Source organism: Seriola aureovittata, chromosome 12, assembly GCF_021018895.1.
Source record: "Seriola aureovittata isolate HTS-2021-v1 ecotype China chromosome 12, ASM2101889v1, whole genome shotgun sequence".
NCBI lineage: Eukaryota > Metazoa > Chordata > Actinopteri > Carangiformes > Carangidae > Seriola > Seriola aureovittata.
The window spans coordinates 5,875,504-5,898,213 of NC_079375.1; the positions used below are offsets into that span (position 1 = coordinate 5,875,504).

The following is a 22,710-nucleotide window of genomic DNA, read 5'->3' on the forward strand; positions in this document are numbered from 1 at the left end:
CTGAGAAAAGTCATTTAAAACTGCCCATTAAACTGGCCTGACTGTCTCAGTGCACAGAGGGCAGCTCACCTAATTAAACCTGTGCAGGAAAGACTTGCTGATGGGAAAGCTTTCTTGCCGTTATCTTAAAAATCAGGCTCTGTATAATGTAATGTGCTATCAAATTTTAGATGTATTTTGGATTCCAATTAAATGCAATCTGCTATCATATCCCCAAATGTGCTCAACAGAGCATTGGAGCCCAATAGATTTAAAATGATGTTTAATGTACTTTTAGATTAGCAAGATAATCAGAACACTGGGAAACGAAATGACTGAACCACAGGGGAAAGATATCGTTCTGATTGTCTTTGAAGCATTCATGCATATTGAAATTAAATAAAACACACACACAATTATCTGATATCTCAGCCTTTTACATTGTGAAATGTCCTCTAACCCTGCAGGTGTGATAGCGGTGGTGATCTTCGTGGTTGTGACTGTCCTGGCCATAACTGCCAGATTCCTCTACCGGAGAAAAGAGACGTATAGAAATCAGGAAGTGAAGGGAGTCAAACAGGACGACAGCCAAGATTTTCCTTTCAACAACCAAACGACTGATTCCCAAAATGTCTCCAGCGAAAGCCGAAAGGAGTATTTCATTTAACTAAAGGCCTGGTGAACTGGGGGACTTTTTGGAGCTGAGGGTGCAGACCGGGAGTGTCCTGCCACGCCTCAGGACTTCACACTGCACTCAGAGACACTTGAGACTTCACTGGTGGAAGTGGCTCTTCTTTATATGGAAAGCAAAAACGAACAATACACAGTGTTGTCTTTGTTTTGCTTTTCTCTACATTGTGAATACTGATACAAACAGGAAACAGTGTCGGACTTTAAGGTGTTGATATCGTCGTTTCATGTGTAAACATTCAAAAATGTAAATGCTGATTCAAGTCTTTGTAACAACCTCTGGCTAACGTCACTTTGTCATATTGAAATGTTGAATAGTAGAGGTATCAGTATTTTTATGGTGTATCAGTACATAAAATGTGAAGCTACACCCTCTTGTGGTTGAGTTTCTCCTGGAGAGATGGGAATATGTAGAGACGGAGGCAAACTCCCAATTAACAGATAGCTGCTTTATTTCTCCTGGAAGGTTTTGCCCCAACCTTTACATGGTCTCTAACTTCCAGTAAGGTTTTTCTTTTCTTTATAGAATCCTTAATATTTCAGTCGAGATCGAGTTGGTGACATGCGAGGTTACAGGAGCAGCAAACACTCCCTGAGCAGCAGCTTTGTCATAACAGAGAAGCAACTGGTGTATTTGTTTACAGTGCAGCCAAACAACCTCATATTGTAGGTAAAAGGGCGGGAAGAGTCTGACACCAATGGAAAATACATGAATGTGAATACACTGAAAGGCTATTGCTCGAAACAGTAGCAAAAAATGAGTTTGATGTAATGAAAATCTTATATAAATGTAAGCCCCGCCCTCTCAGAGCCACCGTCATGGCTGCAGACACTTACACTATTGTTATACTTTCTGCCTCCATGAGTACACGAGGGTCTGTGTTATGTGAATTTCATCATGGGAGGGTGTACATCAGTGTAGCGACCAATTTGTTATGTTTGCACAGACATAAATCACTATGCAAGGGTAGAAAACCAACATGCACGCTGTTTGAAGAGAAGCTGTGTGAAGAGATCGGCTGCTACCTTCATCTCTATAAGTCATCTTTAAAATAATAAGTACAGCAGATAAATTAGCTCTTCTTGCATGGATGTCGCCATTTTGACTGATTACGTACTCCGGGCAAGTGCACTACGAAACAAACTATATGTAAATGAAAACAACTATGCCTCTGTGGGGTCCACAGCTGTCCGCGTGCACAAATCAGTACAACTGAGATATTAGTTTCAGTCGTGATGTTTCACTTTTGAAAACACAACATTACTGTTATTTACCTTTTAAAAAAGGGCAGAGTGGATTCAGTTGACCAGAAGTAAATAAACACGCCAAGCAGCTACAATATACATTTTAAAACTTAGCTTGAAGCGGTCAGCAGAAAGCTGTAACATCAGTTAATTAACCTTTACCCCTGTAGTTACACAAAACACTGCAAAAGGTTTCATTAAAACTGCAGATCTCTGAATAACGGCGGACAAAAGTGAATCAAAAGTTGCCTCACTTATGTAATGTAGCCTGAGGAATGCTTTCTGAAAATTTCCATATGAAGAATTCAAGTTGCTTCTCTCGCAGAAACTCTACCACCGGAGTGAGACTTCTCACCGTCCCATGGTTCAAGTGATTCGAACAACTTTGTTCTAGTAAACTTTGGTTCCTAGTCTGTATTTTGGATTAATTTATAAGGAGTTTTGTATGTGTATGACTGAAAGTTCCCTGCAATGACAGTTGGAGAAATCTGAGCCATAATCAGGGTAGAGGTGGGCTGACAGGGGCCCTCAGGTTGTGGCAGATAAAGATCATCTCCTCTAAAGATGGAGACACAGCATAGGCAGGAAACCTCATCACACTCACGAATCCTGATCATTTTTAGACTTCTACCATATGCGGTTTGTTCAAAAGCCATTACATTCACTTCCCTTTCACATTCTACCCCCACTTCAGTTTTGTCCTCCCTGCTGCATGCCGCCTGCTGGGAGCTTCCTCCCCCAGCTCTCTGAACAGTGAAGCTTTTAACAGCAACAGCAGCGCAGGCTCTGTAACACTGTGGCTGTCTGTCACCTCGTTCACTGCACGCAGAGACAGTTAATGTGTTTTTGAAATGCTAATCTGCTTCGGTCTGACAGGTGGATTGTAACGCGATAGAAAGCAGTAAGATGATCAGAATGAGACCGCGAGATAATCCAAGAGACAGAGTGTCAGGCAGACATGGATGTAATGAAAACACATTCTGATATTAACACTGAAAATGAAGCAAATCCCTCCATGTGATAATTCAGCTCATGTGTAAAGAGTGCTGCTGATGGAGGGAAGCCAAGAAGCAGAAAGAGCATCGACAGCAGCTGTTTATCAAACATACACCACCGTCTCTCTGCGAGACCCCAAAGCACAGATGGGATTTTAATGACAAAAGTTGCTAAAACTTCAAAGTGCATCTTATTTATTTTTTCACCCCACAACAAGGAGTTGATGCGGGCATTGTTTTCAGCTGTTTCTCTGTCCCTGATTTTATAAAGTGCTCACCACCGCTGTGCATCAATTCTGCATTAGCAGCTCACTCCAACTCACACTGATGAGTAAAACCAAAGTAATAACCTTGCTGATTTCTGCCCTTCAGAAAGAGGTAATGTAACAAACCCAACTAATTTGAAATGACTAATTATTTTCATCTTTGTCATCTGCTGACAAAACAAACGTTTTAAAAGCATGTGTGGGTGTCATGTCAGTCCGTCCACCACTTGGGTCCACACTGAAATAACCACTGTGTGAGAGATTTTTAGACATTTTTCGTGCCCAGACTGAATCCTAAAGAATTTGGTGATCCCCTGATTTTGCCTCTAGTCTCAACTTGAGCTTGACATTTGTTTTTTAATGAAATATAGAAAAACTGTTTGATTGATTGCTTTAAAATTCATGGTCCCCAGAGAATAAATTGCAATAACTTCACTTCATTTTCATCTTTGTTCGATACTTAGTTCTTCAGTTATTTGGTCACAAACCAAACGCTCCCATCTGCCTCAGCTGTAGCTACTTTGTGTTTAGTGCTAATAAGCAAATTTAGCATGCTAACCCTAATCTGGTAGAGAAGATGAACAACATTAAACATTACAAAATTAACCTCAGCATGTTAGCATTTTCATGGTGAGCATGTTAGCATGCTGATGTGAGCATTGAGCTACTCTTTAAGCTTCACTTCCTGTGTCTACACGGGTGGCGTAGCACGAGCAGCACGTTAGCAGAGCAGCAGTAACTGCAGTTCTCAGTCAGTTTACACGCGATGCTTTCAGGGACCGTATTGAATGTAGGTCACCCCTCTTTTGGCTGCTCTGAGTCCAACGCTTGGGGGTTGCACGAGTTAAACGCGATCCTTTACGTGGCTGTGTCCGTCTCAGATGTATTGATTATCTGAGACAGACGACAGGAAACTCACCCAGCTTTGTTGTTCTCCAGTTCTGTCATGATGGTTTTGCTTTTGAAAAAATCCTTCAAAAAAGGCAAGAACACAATAAAGTGCACCTGATCATACCAATATGGCAATCAGAAAACAGACTCGAATTGTCAGCGGATAATAACTGAGGTAAAGATTCTGTCAAACCATAATGAGTGGAGAGAACAACAGTGTCTTCATGTTGTATTTGGCTGCATAGGTGCATCTGTACACTGTTCAATTTGAAATTTCAAAAATCAAGATTTTTCTGATGGTTTGATTTCTTGTTGGTGATCAGTGTAGCTATAATAATAATGATTTGATGGTACATATTATTGGTGAGTGATGTAAGTGAGTCTGAGTGACATGCCATTATACAAAAAAATAAATAAATAAAAATACCCAGAAGATTTTAACCATGTTCTGGTCGTTTGGTTACAGAGAAAATCCTGTTTGATGAAAATAAAGTTGTTTTTTCAGAGAACGAGTATGATTTTCAATGAATCAGGTGGATTTTTCCTCAGAAAAAAACACATCAGCTGAAGAGGTCACTGTAATACTTTCTGTATTACATCCATAAAAGTTATTATAGTGCTTTATGAAACCATTTCTCAACGTGATTTTTCCCTCCAGTACAATAATTTGTTCTTCACTACAATGTTTTGACATCTGTGCCATAGGAAACATCTGACAAGTATCCAACATATGTTTTTCTTGTAATAATCCCAGTTGTTTGAGAAAATCTAGGGTAAGAAGAAAAACACATCACTGTTTCACATCACTGAGTTCTGTTTCTGTTGAATGAGGCCGACACAGCAAGAATTTACTCCTCTGTGAGTGCAATTAACTTTTACATTTTTCCTTGTTTCTTCCTGTCAGTTTAGCATGGGAACTTGTCAATTCTGATGCCTGTTAACACACATTTAGCTGCAGACCAGAGAAGAGGGAAATATGCAGAGCTGTGAAGCATTCAGGAGCAGAGGATGTCAATGTGAAACTCTGAAGGGCCTTTTAGCCTCTCTGCCTGTTTGAACACTCACACGCTGATTTAACTGCCTGAGATCGCCTCCATCTACAAAGCATAAGCAACAATGGACCCTGATCTCCACCTGTATGGACGAGACCAAATCCCTGGAAGTTTCATGGAGGCCTGATTATCATTGTCAAAAATTTGAGTCCGTCATTTGATCGCTGTGAGAAATTTGGAGTTCCAGTCTTTATGGTCATCCACAGCTGGTCAGTATCAATTCAGGTCAGGACAGTGGACTCCAACTGGGATATGTCTTCCAAACCCGTTGTCCAACAGGTTCTCAAAATTAGATAACCAACTCATTTCTGTGCCTAATATTTTGTTAGGTTTTGGGAAAGATGGTTCGAGTTAAAAAAGCCCTTTCACTAAGATTAGGGGGAATCATCAGGGTCACAGTACTAAACACGGGGTTAAGGTTAGGGAGCAACATGGTTGTGATTTTAAAAGACAGACCTCCATCCACCCTGACCTTATTGTGAGCACCCTGGTCCTATTTGCTATGGCCACTGGGGGGCTGTATCACTTTAAATGTGTCACCTAGTGGCTTATGCTGAAATGACTGATGCTGCAAAATCACAGATTATGTCTTGTGTCATTTTTGAAATCAAGTGCATTGCATCTATGGTATGGTTTAGGTTAGAGAGCGAGCGAGTGGAATTGGATGTAAATTGTGAAGTACCAAATCATCTAAAATGGATGCAATTCCCAGCTCTGCTGTGCTGTGTTTTCATAACAGACAAAACTATTCAGCAACAACAACAACAACAAGATCCACAGCATCAATGTGCTCAGTAAAACATCCTCATCAAAATGGGTAAGGGGTTGAGGAGGGTAACTGAAAATGGTGGGATTTGTTTTGACAATATTCTTTAACACAAGGGCTACTACAGAGCTTTCAGCCACCATCCCATGGTCTTCAAATAGAGGGAGTCTGCTCAGTTGTTAAGATGGACCTATATATGGCTCTTTGGTCAAATATTTTATTTTGCAGTTCTGTCAAAATGGTCACGAAGTTAACTGATGGATGGACGAGAAGTTGCACGTCCATGAACTCTGATTTTCTGTTGTGAAGACTCTGCACCTTTGGGATGCCTTACCACAAGTAATTGAACTGTTTGAGATGTGCTAACTTTTTACAACCACCACATCCAAGTGCTTTACACCCAGAAACTTAATTTGCCCCATCTGATATTTACTCACACCATGACATGATTTCTTCTTTAAGAGAAGCTACAACTGCAATCTGCCAACGATGCAATGCAATAAACAGCTGTGTTGTTGCTTAGTGTTAATGAAGCAGAGGAAAGGAAATCTGAATCCTGCTGAGATCCAGGAGTCAATCTCCCCCCTCTGTTTCTCTCCCTGTCTTCCTTCTACATGAATCTCCCTACAGCTAATCTTGATCAGAGGCTCTTCTTCAGCTCTCCAGATGATGCAGATGTTTCGCAGGAGGGGGCCAATCCTCTCATCATCAGCACTTCTTGAAGCCCACATTAGGAACCCAGAGGGCGCCTGCTGAATGACACCTGCTCATTCATCTGTACAGACACAGGTTTTCATTTGAGACTTAAAGATGTAAAAGTGAAGGAAATCTTCTGTTATTTTATTCGTTGAGGTGGAAGAAGAAAACTCGATGAATTATCCGAATACAGCAGAAGAGATCTTAAATAGCCAACATTTACTGCTGGAATACTACTGATGAATAATGTGCTGCAACACACGCAGTATTTCCTCTTAAAAGTAATTTAAAGATCATGATCAAACCTTTAGTGTCTTTGAAAGGAAATGAACAGAACTACTGTTTGACACTCTAATACAGCCTGATGGAATAGGCTACATTTTCTCTTTGAATTACAGCCCCACTATCACTATTTATCATCGTCTATTCAGAGCAACTTTTCCAGTGTCACCAAGTGAAAGGTTTTGATAGTGGGAGTGAACAAGTGCAAAATCAGTGACATTCATTCCACTTGTTAGCATGCTAACAGGACAGGTAAGTAAGTGGTAATAGAAAGACCCCAAATATTGCTGTCAGTTAAATCCATTGTTTTGATTCGTGAGTCCTTCAGGAGCTGAAGCTACTCTCGTCTGTGCCTCATTTTCAGTCCGTTTTATCTACAGTCATCACAACCACCAGCTATCACCATTTCAGGATAATTGCTGCAGTTACACGGTGCCACACTGTCATAATATCATAGGATATTGTTTCTGATATACAGGTGGGGGACACTGCGTATCTAATGGTCCACTTTAGAATTGAATTTAATCAGCTGCTCCAGGCAAGACAGGAGTCAAGCTTCAGAAATGACGGGTTTTAAAAAAATAAAAACAAAAATAAAATATACACAAAGAAGGGTGAATTAGCTGGAGTGTGACAGGCTGTATCACTACCTATGTGAACCACTTTCACAAGCTAACAGACTCTAAACACCCAGACCTCCAGTGTCACATCAGACTGGATCATCAGTTATCCAGAAGGTTGAGGTGACATTAAAAAGTTCCTTAGAGCGACCGCTCATAGTGAAAAGTATCAACATCACCTCCTGTCAGCTGTCGGGCATTAGAGATGAGACCTGTTTTATGACATGCACTGATAAGATGGATCTGCATCTCCTTGTATTGATCTCACTCCCAAACTTATCAAAAAAGGTTAAAATATTTAAACCGAAGTGTCCGACTTGGAGAGATCGGGCAATGTCGTTTCAATGTATATCAGTTCAACAAGAGTTCTTGCATTGATATCCTCTCGTCTGCCTTCACTGTGCGTCCAGGTACACAGCTTTGCAGCACGCTAAAGACGCTGCACAGTAAAGGTTGAACACAGGTGTTTTTTACTGGAAGCTACAGCAACAGTGTGAAATTATTGTGTTGGGACTCATTCAAGAGACTACATGATTTTACCCCACGGACAAAGGAACTCACTTCGCCACAGTTCCTCACTGTTCACACCTGGGGATGACCCTCCCCCCCAGGGACCTCCTTGTCCAGTCAGTGTTCATGTGACCCCCAGGGTGTCACCAAACAAAACCAGATCTTCCTTTTGTCTTCTCTCTTTTTGGCTTGTTCAGGAGACCAACCTCTCCCCTCTCTGCTCTTCATGGAGCACCAAGACAACAGCTCTTACCGGCCTGCTCACAGCAGACTGCAACACTCCCCTCAACAGCAGCGACCTGCTTAGGATTAACTGAGGGTGAACCAAGTTCTCTTCAGAATCAGCGGCTACAACACAAGGTCAGCCAGCTGATTTTCCAAGCAACAGGAGTCACAGCAGATTTAGCGTGGAACAGCTAACTCCGTGAGGAGGGTAACAGCAGAAGTCACACAACCAGACAGGACGACGATACTCCACCAGGAAGCCACCCAACTCACTGGACTTTACACTGGAAAGGACCTCTTTGTTTTGTTCCAAGGACTGGGTAACGTTAACTGACTGGGCCTAACCTCTCCTAGCACAGCTAAGCAGCAGAAGTCTAAGCCTTTGTACAATTTGGATTATCAATTAGTGGGTGACAGATATGTGCCGCTCCTCCGCTGTACAAATGTCTCGGATGAGGTTCGGCGTACAAGCCACACTACACATCGCTGTCTAAATCGACCACTTATGATATTGAGATCTCATTGAAAAACGACCAAAATCTGTAGCCCTATATACCCTTCTCATACGGGAAAGTAATCGTCAAACTACATTTGAGACCAGTGAAGTATTATTTCTAAGTGGTGGATGAAAAACGGCGCACACACGCCATATAACCATGATGGAGAATTACCAGGATTTATTGGAACAAGTAAGCCTACACAATATGGGTTAGGAGCTATATTTCACTGTCAGAAAAAGGGTAAACGTGTTTGTTCTTTTTCTATGCTTTTGTGCAGTTATGGTTACAGACTCTCCACCTCCTTACAATCAATTCATTTGCCAAAAGAGAAAGTAAAAAAAAAAAAAAAAAGTGTGATATTATTTGAATTGGCCACAATAATCATGTAGTGAAAATGTGATATTGTGCCCTTGTTGGGACAAATGTTCTATGCTGTTATTTTGACAGTCAATACCAAACACAAGACATCTCTATTATACTTGCCAAAGAGCTCTGGCAGGAAGGTTGTCAGGAGTTCCAACAATATATTTAATGATACAGATACACATCCAGGCAGAATACCAAACATACAGGTGAGAATGTTTATGTAAACAGGACTGAGGTCAGGAGATGTAGCAACAGAAGAATCAGGGAGTTCATTTCAAAGAAGTGGAGTTTAAGGCTGAAAGATGCAAAACTGTGGGACAATAAAACAGATGTTGGTCTTGTGTAGAATACACAATTTGTCTGAAAAAAGGCGATTTAAGATGTGTGGAAGGATTTGCTCAGAACAAAATACTATTTCCTGTGAAAACCACAGGTGGCTGAAGTTTAGGAAAAAGTTAGTGAGTTGACTGAGGATTATTTTATTAAATGATTGAAGATGCATTTTAGTCTTGACAGATTTTTTTTCTCCTTTAAGAAGCATCAACTTTCAGGTTTTGGATGCAACTTCCTGTTTTAAAGTATTTGTCAGGGGGTGGGGGCTGGGGTGGTTGTTTCATTACACAGCAGTGAGAGAAACAGTGGACCTTCAGCTTCAGCTTGAAACCCTTGATGGTTCTGCCATGATGTTGCTGGAGGGAAAAGCTCGCTTCTCTCCCAGCAGGCGGCTGGTAATTATCCAGCCCACCTACAGTTTACAATCTGAGCGGCTGTGGAGATGTTTCTCATTGTGGAGTTTGAATTCAATCACATGAGTAATTAGATGACAGAGTGCGTCCTGCTCATCATCAGCCCACCTACAGTATTCAGGAGAGAGCGGAGTCAGTCCACTATCAACCCACACATTTCTCTTATCTAACAACCTCTCATTTTGTTCATGTGGGTTTGTTAATTCAGAACCTGCCTCGACTCCAACAGCTCATAAATCTATTAACATTTAAGAATGTGACATTGAAAATATTAGCCGAGTACTAGTCCTACTGTGAGGGTGTACAATCTTTTGATGTACCTCCAAAATTAACGAGTGCAGTCATTTTGGAAATGATATATTTTACAGGGACCTGTAGTGTTGACCTCAGTTCAGACATTGCAAGTAAAGAGCCAAAGTAATGGTGCATCAGTCTGGGCCTCCGCTGAGAGGAGCTGGCCCAGGGACCCCCTCAGGAGGTTAGTACTCTACTGCGTTTTCATTTTAGAATGGTGTTTTCAAATGAACAACTGTCACAAAAGGTTCTTTAAAATCTCTGGATCACAAGAATACACAGACCACGAATATGTAAAGTCACTGTACGATTTATTTTCAAAAGAGGGCCATCCTTAGAAAACTAGAAAAAGGGAATTAAAAATTGTCTAGTGTGGGGATAACCAAAAGGGGGCACAGTCCTTGGTACTACTCCTATACTTTTGTGCACTGGCCAATCACAGCTCCATGCGTCCTTGGGGAGGAGGTCTCGAGTGCGTGGCTGTGCGTGGCCAAGTTGGAAGCGTCTCTTGAGCCCGCAGTAAAACTGGTGTCAACCAGTTTGGAGCATAGCAGGTCTGCCCGTCTGCAGACCACTCTCTCTCTCCGGATCCCCGGTGACTGCTCCTATCAGCCTGGTGCCAATAAGGCTTGAAGCATATCAGTTTCGTGGAGCTCAATCTGGCCACGCCCTCAGCTGGCTGCCTCTCCACTCCGGCCGGATGGTGCTGTTCGAAACAGGCTATGCGTAGTCCCTCCGTATACCCACAGTCGCTCTCACCGGCTGGGCTGCCCCTCACAGGCAGACCCCTCTCTCTGTTGCCACCCGAGGAAAAAAGAAGGGCCCTCCTGTGCCAGATCCTCTGGCCTTATATAATATCCTCAGTCCAATCAGATTGCCAGCCACTGATTGGGGAGACCTCATATGGTGTGTCGTCACTAATTTTGGGATGCATCACAGCTGTATTGGGGAGAGTTAACTGGCACAGCACACAATGTTCACACAAAAAAACAATTAAAGAGCAAACACAGACAAAGTCATAAACTCTCTCCAATTACAGACTGTGACACAACCTCCATCCAGATTATCACACATACACACCTGAGGAATCATATACACTGGGCATGCGCAAGCCAGTGTAAAGTGTAGCAGATTGTCTTCTCTGCAGTTGACTAATCGTAAAAATAAATAAATATATAAATAAAATGAAAATACACTACGAACAATCAGCAGAGATGCAATGAGTCTCCTAGAGCTTGAAGATAGAGAGGGACACCCCTTCTCTGATAGCATTTGGTAGCCAAGCTGAAATGGACTCATTACTGTCTCCTGATGCAGATAAGGAGAATCACCCACGGTTTTGTTCCAAAAGGGGGAAGCAACGAGACCACTCCACACTGGAGATCAATTAAAAAAAAAAAAAGAAGCTATGCCGTTATGTCTGGCTCTGAAGCTCACCTGCCATCCAGTCACAGCTGATATTCCAATGGCCTGGGCAAATATTATTATATATTCTTGTAATGACGTTGAACACAGGTCCATGTTCTCAGTGAATTATTTTACATCTCCATGGCCGAGGGCCGCCACCTGACGTCTTGGGTAAGGAGAACATGCAAGAGGAGACAGAAGTAGGACAAGCAATGAGAACTGAGGGGAAGATTTCTCCTGGAACACATCAAGTTGGTGTCTTGTACGTCTGCAGAGAATATTTATCAAAATTCCTCTACAGTCTCAGATTCAGTTTAAGAGGACCTTGACTCTTCCCACCTTTCCTTCTTAGGAGATAACACATGTTTAATCTCCAATGGAAAAATAATAGTCCCTGGAGAAGCAGAGCTAATCTGTAACAGAAGTAACAGCGGAGGACAACTTTTTAAACATGGCTGTCCACAGACGACGTGCGCTTTTAAAGGATTATCCTCACACTCGTCACCTCTCTCCACAGCATTTCTCTCACTCACTCACTCACTCTATCCACTGCTTCTCCTCTCCGTCTGCCTCCACACAGAGGAGTCAGTGTTCAGCGTGATACATAGCAGTTATCACAGCCGAGCCGCCTTACAGCCTCGCTATCCAATAATAAATTGATTTTCCAAGAACATTTCAGTTTCACGTCTGCACACTCTCGTGAGGCAGGTGGAGAGCTGTGAGGAATTCTGAACACCTCCTGTTTACTGATGTTCGATGAACAAACACTTGAAGGATCCTATACAGCCGTCTTCCATGGATGGATTATGAGAAAATGGGACGGTTGGCACAGATAAGGCCCATACCTCTCCTACATAGGACCCCCAAACTAATCTGTTTTATTCTCTTTTGCATGTAATTGTGGTCGTTTAACCTCTGATGTCAAGAAATATTACCAGTCACTTCATATAAAAAATGCTCTGGCCCAGGACCCCCCTGGGTTTGTTCCTGTAATGCATCCATGCCTTCTCAGCTTCAGCTCATGTAAAAAAAAAAGGGTGATTTGTCTAAAACAAAGAACTTGTAACCCTGAAATAAAAAAACGCAAAGACAAATAACCTTCCAAAGTTCCAAGTCTCCTGCAGGGCTTCCTTCTTACAGCCATGTAATCTCACAGCATTGCCATTAAAGGGCTCCTCAGCAACTCGACACTCCAATGTTGTCTGCTCAGATACACCCTCTGCTACTAAATAGATTGATTGAAATCAAACGCCTTGGACAATAAAGTTTTGTATACGCCCTCTGAGGGTAATCCCATAACCTAACCGTAACCTATCCCATGAGTTGACCCAGTCCCGTTGGACGACTCCACTCCCTGGATACTTTGAAATTGGAGCTGGGTGCAGCAGCCGTTTAAGCTTAGAGTGTTGTCCCTTTGTGCCTACAGGTCACCATAAAACATGACGTTGCTAGGGATGGTCGATTGAGTGTGTGTGTTGGTCCTCCAGAGTTGCACAGTCAGGCTTGAGATCGTAAGACTGACTTCGCTTGTACTTTTGGTGTCACCCATTGTGTGTGAGCTACTGACTGCAGACGCAAAAACTGACACTGGTCTGCCCACTTTAACTGAGCTGTACCTGTGAATTATATACACAGCATTGTCTAGTCTCCTGGATTCAGCTGCATATCTACCTCCATGTCTAACAGTGCAGTCTTTTGTGCACCAATTATTGCAATGTGTGCATGCAAAAGTTCAGCTGCCTTGTGTTTTTCCCCTCACATCTTGGTCTAAAAAAAAATAAAAAATTGTGTAGATTCTGTGCCGCATGGCTCATTTACAGTTAATCCGTCCACAGAAATGCATTCATTGGTTTAGAAACTGCCCTTGGCAGACCACCACTCTCCAGACTTATCTGTGAACAAACACTTAAATTAGCTGTAGTAACTCTGTTTTACATTTCCCCTAAATTCATGAATTATTTTTGCTGCAGTGCTGAGGGGAATAAATTACAATGGCCATACAAAATTTAGTTTTTGAACAATGCAGCTCTGCAGCAAGGAGGCACAGGAGCACATGTTCAAGACAAGAGTAGTTAAAGTCAATGATAGTTTCTATTTGCATAGGATTTTTTGATAAAGCTAAAAGGATAAAAAAAAAAAAACAAAAAACAAAAAAACCCCACCCTGTAACACGTCATGAAAAACTTCTGCTTTCACTCCAACTTCTTATTTCTCTGTAGATCTTCATGCTCCTCCACTTAGGTGTCTCATTAACCCCCCCCCCCCCCCCCAGAATGGTAGATACTGTGTGTGTGTGCCTCATTTACTCATATCTTGGCTTTCAGGGGAAAATAAGTTATGCCGCAGACCGACACTTGTAGCACCTGCCAGTCGTCAGTTTGGTTGCCCCTGGATAAATATATCCTGCTAAAGTAAAGTTGATTCTGGTGCTGAAGGAATCATTAGTGCTACCCGAGGCCTGAGACTGAGTGGACACAATGGCCTCTGAGAAATATCACACATCTCACAATTTATTCACCCAGTTTAGAGGCAAGAGAAATGTCTCAGAGTAATGAATTAAACATAGCAGCAGGTAAAAATATATTAGTGCTTACCAGGGGAACATGAATAATGTATTTGCAAATGGATCTATTTAAACCAAGATAGGTTTTCTCTGCTTGTTTGTGTGTTCACACAGGGAGCAGCACAGCTGAGGTGGAGCCGACAGCCTCAGATTAATTTCCCCACAGGGCAGATTTGGCCTTGTTGAAATGACAGTTTAAGAAAGCATTCTCACCTCTGTTGGATATACATTTATATACAACATGTGTAAAGGAAAACTGGGGGAGGTGAGCAAGCGACGCATTAGCGCAGGTGTCATGTTTACATCACACCAAAACTCACTGTCTGTTGATTTTTAATGAGAAAATTTTATATATTAAAAAAAAAAAAAAAAAAAAAAAAAGGTGCCATGTCAATATTTGCTAATGCACAAAAACAAAACAATGCGAGTATCAGCAGCAGCAGCCAAGGGGGTTGTAAAAGAAATGGATGCAATTTAATTTCAACATCTGTTTTAGACGTCCCAACATGAGCTCTTTTAGAGCGCATTTCCAATCCTGCAAGTTATCTATAATGAAGGTTTCCAGCCCCCAGGTCATGGACCAGCACTGAGCCTCAGAGCATTTGCTACCAGGCTGATATACACCCCCCCCCATTTGTAGCTTTACAGGTTATTTTGGAGGTAATTCCTTTGGACTTGTCAGCCCCCCCCCCCCCCCAACCCAGACCACATACAATTCATTGTTCAAGCATGTCAGGTTAAAAAAAAAAAAAAAAAAACTGGCCATATACACATTGTGCTCTAAATCGACAGACTTCAAGTATTAGAAAAAGGTACGTCCACCATTTTAAACCAAAAAAGGTTATTCATTTGCCAGATTTAGCAACTCATGCAGTTAACACTGGTTGAATGCATTGGAAGTTAGTTTGGACAGGTTGTGTGATCTGACCAACCTGAAGCATTTCAGAGAACAAAGCTCAGTTGGATGTAAAGCTGCATTACAATCCATAACCTCCACAGCAGAAAGTGATGAGTTATCTGAAAGCATAATCACTCAAGAAAAGTCAAAAGTTTAAGGTTCTCCACATTGGAGTAATATTCCCAGAACTCCTCAGCAGCATGTTGAACACAGACTCTTTGTTTGTGAGAATCAAACGAAGCAACAAAAGATTTGTGTGTGATCAGGCTGTCATCTGTGTCACCTGTAGCTCCACCTGCCTTCAATTAGTATCAATTTCAAACAAAAGCTCCTTTTATTAAAAATCTAACAGAGTTAAAGAATACACACTACAACTCAACATCATATATTATTACAAAAACTAAATTAAAAACTGTCTAGAAGTTACTTTTAAAGAAAATACCTGAGATGCACCTGCATGAGTATCAATGTGATGATGTTTTGTTTGTATCCACAATGCTCCCTGATTAAAGAAGTAGAGAATCCAGATTTCCACTTCATTTATGGTAATTTATGTGCTCAAACCTGAAAAAATATTGAGTCCAGTCTGTGTGATGTCCTCTTCCTGTTTTCTCAGTTTTCTCCCTGTAAAACTGTGGTTTTACAGGGAGATAACAAGGCCAGTGAGTCTTAAGACTTTGAAGAAACAGAATAAAAAGTGCTTTAGCACACTGGAGACCAGCACAGGTACTGTGGTGTAGTAGATGCTGATACGAGACAAAAGATTCACAGATCAACAGGCCAACATTTGGAACAGCTTGCCAGCTGATGCCAGCTACATGAGTTTTTAAAATCAGGTGTAAGACGATGGAAAGAGCTGGTGAATATATTTAATATTCTAATATATGGACTATTTAGGATTGTGTGTAAAACCTTTAATCAAGGTGGTTGTAGTTATCCTTTACTTTTATTTACTTTTACCTCTGGTGTCATTTTTATTGGTGATTTTAACTTTCTCCTTCATGATGCACATTTTAATGGCCATTAATCACAAATCAGTGGATAGTATTAAAAGAAACATTTCTTTTTCTTTGTGATTTTCAATTACATAATGTTAAACATTTTTTGTATATCTAAGAAGACTTCTGTGACCATATATGGAAGAAACAGGAAGTGTGTCAGGTGCGTCACTTGGCTGATTGCTAATAGGGACCCACGCCTGTGTCAGGAGATTGGGTTTATAAAGGGAAGTGTGGCAGTCGTGCGCGGTTTGGCCTGAGGAAGGTCTGAAACATTGGTCCTCCCTACAAAACAACTGCCTACCTCCACACCAATGCAATGAAATGGCAAACTGCCGTTCAACGTAGAAATACTGAGGAAGAAAATTTAGAAAATATAGAGCTAAAAATCTTTCCATAGTGTTTGAGTCCCTTGAAATCTATCAGATTGAAATGAACAGGCATCTTCAAGGATTTGAATCAAACATTCAAAATGACTGGCGGTTTGACTGTTTCCCCACCACTTTAACTTTAACTCCTGTTTGTGCCCCGGTTTGCTCTCAACTCTACAATCATCTTTTTAGTGTTTTGTATGAAAAGTGAGAGGAGAGATCTCTGGGGGGAATCGCTTGAGAAGGAAAACAACAACCAGTTTTTGCTGTGGACTCTTCATGTCCAGTCACGGTTCGGTTGAATACACACCTGCACATTATAGCAGCTTGTTACATGAACCATCACCACCATGTCTGCTTGTTCGACGGGCCTGCTGTGGTTTGGCTATTTTCAGCTCCGGTGTCAGGGGTTCTGATGAGTTGGCACGGCTCAGCGCTCCTCGCACTTTTCAAAGCACCACAAACAGTTTGACAGAAAAATGACCGCAAGATCAGAAAAGATGGGTTTCTTGAAAGTTCTGTATGGGGAATCATGAGGGATTTTAACTGATCTCAACAGAAAACGGTGGAAAAAGACGAAACCTGTCTGTCAAGGAGTTGAAATAAAATTTGCTCAAGCTTCCTCAGTGGGAGGAAACGAGAGCAGAAAGCTTGAATGTGGAATTTATTATTTTCTTACCCCTCAAATAACAAATGGATAAGGATATGCGCACATACACCCACACACTCATTACAGTATTTTTCTTCCATTGTTTCATTTCTGCCTCCTCTGATCCATAAAAACCAGTGAAACCACCAGAGCAGGTGGCACAGATCTGGGCGTGCATTATTTCACAATCGCATTCAGGAGGAACAGCAGCCGTCTGACACCAAACACCCTTCTCTGCCCAGATGAAAAGTGCCACGTATTTAACACCATGTTGGAATCTGCTCTCGTCTCTCTCTCTAACACACACACACACACACACACACACACACACACACACACACACACACACACACACACACACACACACACACACAGGTAATTAGAGGGAATGAATTCACACACAGCTGAAAGAAAACACCTGCAGTCACAATGTTATCTGTTCCATATTCATTTGGTGGTTTATTCCTGTTCGCTACAGTCAGAGATGGATGTGACTGTTTTCTCTGTGTGAGGAGTCATTACCTGTAGCCGGCCAGATACTTAACTCTGACGCAGACTCGGGGCGCAGGTGAGTTGTACGCGGAGCAGATGAAGCCGTGTAAAGAGTGAACCTGTCAGTAACTTCAGTTAAAGCAGATTTACACCAACCTGATTGATCTGCAGAGAGTTCAACACAGTACAGTATCTGGAGCAGTGTGAAGAAGCTGTGATGCTAATGAATGGTAATAGTATAGCTCTCAACAATGGTAGCCCACATATAGCCACTGACAAACAAAACAACCACATAGATGTAACCACAGCTTTGGTGTGAACTGTTGATACCAGTAAAGGCAATGTTTCTTATATATGGAAGATTACTGCTACTTATTTAATTTACTATTGCAGTTTTAGAGCAACAAACTACAATTAAGATGCGGGACCTTGGCTATAGTCCACCTTTCTAAAGTCTAGCTACATGTGTCGGGTGTTACATCCATGTTCCCCAGCGGTCAGTTTATGTGCCGCTGGCAGTCCTCACTCTGTTTTGGATGGCAGTTTTATTATAGATCGAAAACATCACATTGCTCACTTCACTCCATTGTTACTACTCAGGTATTTTTTACTCCTTTAAGTCTGTTCCCATCACTCTGCTTTATAGCAGCCAACATAAGTCTAAGCAAATGTTTCCCTCTGTGTATTCTTCTAAAGCAACAGAGCAGTTATAGACTAACACACACTGTATACCACCACTGGTAGATCTCTTTACAGGCCTCTTAAACCCTCCTCTCTAAGGCCGCTCTGTTTGTCCACAGTGTCACCAGCTCAGTTTTCCATCTGATCCAGATGACCAGATGAAAGGTAATCGCTCTGCAGTCTGTGTTTTCAGGTGAGAAGGTTTTATTATGTTGATTTCCCAGGAGCCTCATATCTCCTCAGAACGGCTCTTTGTTGGGTCATTCCTGTCCGGTTTCTCAGGCCTTCTCATTACTCTGCAGCCCAACACCAAAACATATGGATTAACAAATGATTCTGCAGCTCCATTGATTTCCCTCCTATAATACTTGTCATTTATCTGTTCTAATACCAGCCACTTTGCTGCTTCTCCTATCGTGTCATTCACTTGTATATTCTTCACTGCTGTAAAACCACCAGCAGACATTAATCATAGTCTCATCATTCAGACTGGTTGATCTCATTCAGCCCGCAGTCTGTAATGGCTGCCTCTTCCCAGAAGGCCACTGGCTCACAGCTTGTTACTGTGTCAACTTGCTCACCACCTTCGACTCATGCCTTAGCCTGGCCCCAGAGGCTAATGGGTAATATGTGATCAAGTGTCAGTGAGTAAACAGAAGTATTTTTAGGGGTTCAAGTCCGAGGGGGGGCTGGGGACCCTATTGTTTTTGTCCAGATTTTTTTTTCCATTGGTAAAAGTCATACTGCAGCCCTAAACCGTGAGAGATACCCTGTTGTTCGCTCTGTAAAGAAAATTGCCATGTTGCTGTATGATTGAGACCTCTCCATCCTGGTGTTATTTTCTGGTGCATTGTGTTTCAGCCATGTTTCACTGATGCAAATAATGTCAGCATCCAGTATCCTGCGATCACATTTTATCTCTGCTACGTGAACATCTAGCCCTTGAAAGTTGTGTAGACAGACTTTCAGAGAACATTTGGCTTTTTTTTTGTTGTTGTTGTAGTTTTTCATCAATATCATGTTTTGAATACATAGCAGTGGCTTTGAAATCTTGAAGAATAATATTTTCTAAAGATGTCACTCGACTTAAGGCAACAGATGCTTGCCCAGCTGAGAGAATCTTTTTAAAAAGACACCACTGCTGTTGTCTAAGGTTAAGCCTGGCACTTTATGAATAGCGCAAGCCCAGGCTAGATGCAATGGAAATTGACATCTAATTCCACCACTGTGTTGTAACTTTGTCCTCATCAGCAGCTGTTGGGGTTGCATTTTTACATCCTGACCACAGAAATCTAAGCCTCAGTTCTCTGCAAATCTTTATCATCACAACTGACATAAATTGTTTTTGGAAATTTGTCCTTTCCATCAAATTTCAACTTAAAAACAGAACCAAAAACACTCCATCTGAAATGTCTATCTTTTTTTATTAGCATAACATATGCTTTGGGACCAACACTTAACATTCTATCCAAATAGTTTATTTTATTTTTATCATAGGTATGTGCCAAATCACTGTTTATTTATTTATTTATTTATTTATTTTATTCAAAATCTTGAGCTTGTGTATATATATCCGAACATTATCAGGGCCCAGGTAGTTTTGTAATATATTTTGGTAGGTTTTGCGTTTGTGTCTTGTCTACTTCCTGTTTTATTTTGATGTGTGTTCTTCCTTGTATTGTCTAGCTTCCTTCCCTCCTGTTGATCGCCTCCCTTCCCCTAATGTGATATACCTGTGTTACCTCGTTATCATTCAGTGTGTATATGTGGTGGGTTTTTTCCCTTCTGTGCCAGATCGTCTTGTCGGATTCCTGTCAGTGGTCCAGCGCCTTTTTCTACGTATATATCTATATCCCTTGTGTTATTGACCAGGTTTTGCCTTTTGGATACCGAGTACTCGCCTAGTGATTTTGTACCTCTGCCCCGTGGATTGGATTTCCTGGTGTTTTTGAAATTGGACTGAATAAACGACTACCGAACTCTCCTCTTTGTTTCCTGATACGATTCAGAGTCATGGCAAACTCTTGACTTTTCTGCTGCACTATTTCTGTCAGATCTGTGACTCTGTGACTGACCCAGAGATTGGTCTGTATGTGCTCTGTGCACAGAGGCCTTCCTTTAACAGGTGGCAGCTGATAAAAAATCTCCTACAGCTATAACAAACATTGCCAAAGGGAGAAAAAACAGCAGATAGTTTAATTTGTCGTGGTCTGCCATGGATATTCGATCGTTTACGATCACCCATAGAAATTTCATCTATTCTAATCTTTCCCATTGGCTACGCAGGAGACATGATGGCTTCTTTTAAAAAATATAAAAATAAATACACCAGCAAAACCTATGATTAAACATTCTTGCTGCTGTCACTGGATTATTTTTCCACAAACTACATTTTTGTGACCAATCCATATCAGCTACATTTCCATTTAAGTTTTGAACTTTCATAAAGGTTTCATTAGTTCTGTCCAGCGTAAATCTGCTGAAGAAAACAAACAGAACCATGTAGGAATGCCTGACCATTGCAAACAAGTCTTTCTGTAAACTCTGCCAAAACACAGGTGTACTTCTAATAGGTTTTAGAAACTTATAACCTGTATCACAGTGCCTGTAAGCAACCTCACAGGATTGTTCCCTTCAGCTGGAGCTACTGACAAAATACTGTAACAAGTGTTGATCCAGTACTTCCTGTGCAACATCTACACGGCTGCATACATGTATCCATAGACATGCCATGCTGCTGTCCCTCGTTGATATGCTCATCTACATCATTGTCTTTTAAAACCTCAGCTTCATTTTTATCTTCACCTACATCTAGTTCAGATTTATCACTACTGACATTACACTCCTGATCATTAGTTCTTTTCTCATGAGGATTTGTCCAATCTGTTTTTAAATTCCATATTTTATACTTTTTTTTTTATATTCAAGTGCACTGTGCACTTTGTGTATGGACATGCTGGTACTCATAATGACGTTTTTGGATGCAGGTTTTCTCTTTAATTTCACACAAATCATTAAATCCTGATTTTCTAACCTGGGAAGAACGTTGGCAACTGCATCACTATTGGGTGGAACACAAGTCACAGGCCCATGGACACCATTTTGTCCTCCCTTATAGGTAAGGGCAATAGTTTCATGAAGGGAATATGCTGGGAAATTAAATGTTGTTCCAAAGAGTCCAGTGTGTGTAGTTCTTCAGGAATTGGATCTAACTGCATATTATTTGCTCCACTTTCTTCTGGTACTTTTGCCTGTAAGAATTTATCTGTGGCAGGTATAACACATCCATAATTTAGCTACATGTGTCAGTTGTAATATACAGTCAACATCACATGCATCTGCACTGTTGCAGCCCAGCTCTTAGACTGCACCGGGTGGAGGCGTGTCCCATGCTGCTGATTTAAGGCCTTCAATTGGTCTGCAGCCACAGCAGGAAACAAAGCACAGGGGCCGTCACACCACACTGACAAAGATACGTTGATGTGACGCGTTTCTCTGCTACTGAAGCGACCACAGGACCCTCATTTCTATACTGGTGTTTTTTTACACATAAGTACATGGTGGTGAAATAATAATCTGTGGCACACACAGCAAACTTATCCCCATCCATGTTTCACTTTTCCTTAGAGTTGTTGAATTACAACATCGGTGTTCTGCCTCTGCAGTGTTTCATTATGTTCTTTGCTGATTACGCTGCTTAATAGACGATGCATAAACAGGGTCATTCATAAACTCTGACATTATGATTTATCTCATGATCAGGACTATAGTATACTTCTGAACACGTCTTTAACCTTCGCTTTGTGCTGTTCATCTTAAGTATATTTTTAGACACTCCTTTATTTCAGCTGGTCTTTATACTGATTATTTGGTGGCATATTCATCTTTACCCCTCTGTATTAGCTTTTGTATACGCTGATCACCAGTCATCAATCATTTCTTTTTGGCACTCTTGGGCATGCTCCTTATTATTGTCATATTTCTCAATGCTAACCTGTTGTGTCCTTAGTCTATATTCACTGTCAGTAGCATATACGGCAGTACTTTCATTTTTTCCCCTTTTGCCTGAATTCACTGTCCTCAGCAAATTTCTTTCTTTTCTCTCAAGCCTATCATTACTCATTTTACGTGGGGAAATAACATCACCGTTTGTCTCTCTCCCTCACAAAAGCAATGGGTTCATAATGACACTCATTACAGCGTTTCAGATAAATCCCTTTGTTTGTACTCTGCTCACTGTTTGACCTAAACTTTAACCACTTTTGCTGACTGTATGTGTAAATATCTACAAACAAATCTGCAGCAGCTTGTATTTCCACCTCAGTAGCCCAACTTCCAACATACTTCATTTTGAACTGTCTGACATAGTCCTGCATTGATGGAAACTCTAGTCCAATAAAGTAAATTGCAGCACACAACAGCCAAGCGAATGGCCCTGTGATGTTCCTGTATTCCACTAATTCCACTCTATTCCACTCCCACTGCCCAAATGAATTGGTGAGCCCAGTTTGTCACATGGAAAGCGGGC

General features: G+C 41.4%; 1 protein-coding gene across 1 annotated transcript in view; it reads left to right on the top strand.

Annotated features, from left to right (window-relative positions):
- Nucleotides 1-4,595, top strand: part of LOC130178811 (contactin-associated protein-like 4) — a 102,247-nt gene extending 97,652 nt beyond the window's left edge. Inside the window, exon 25 of the mRNA XM_056391309.1 lies at nt 447-4,595. Within this exon, the coding sequence (XP_056247284.1) occupies nt 447-646 (200 nt within the window). The 3' untranslated portion in view covers nt 647-4,595. The remainder of the gene's footprint in view (nt 1-446) is intronic.
- The last annotated feature ends 18,115 nt before the right edge of the window (nt 4,596-22,710 follow it).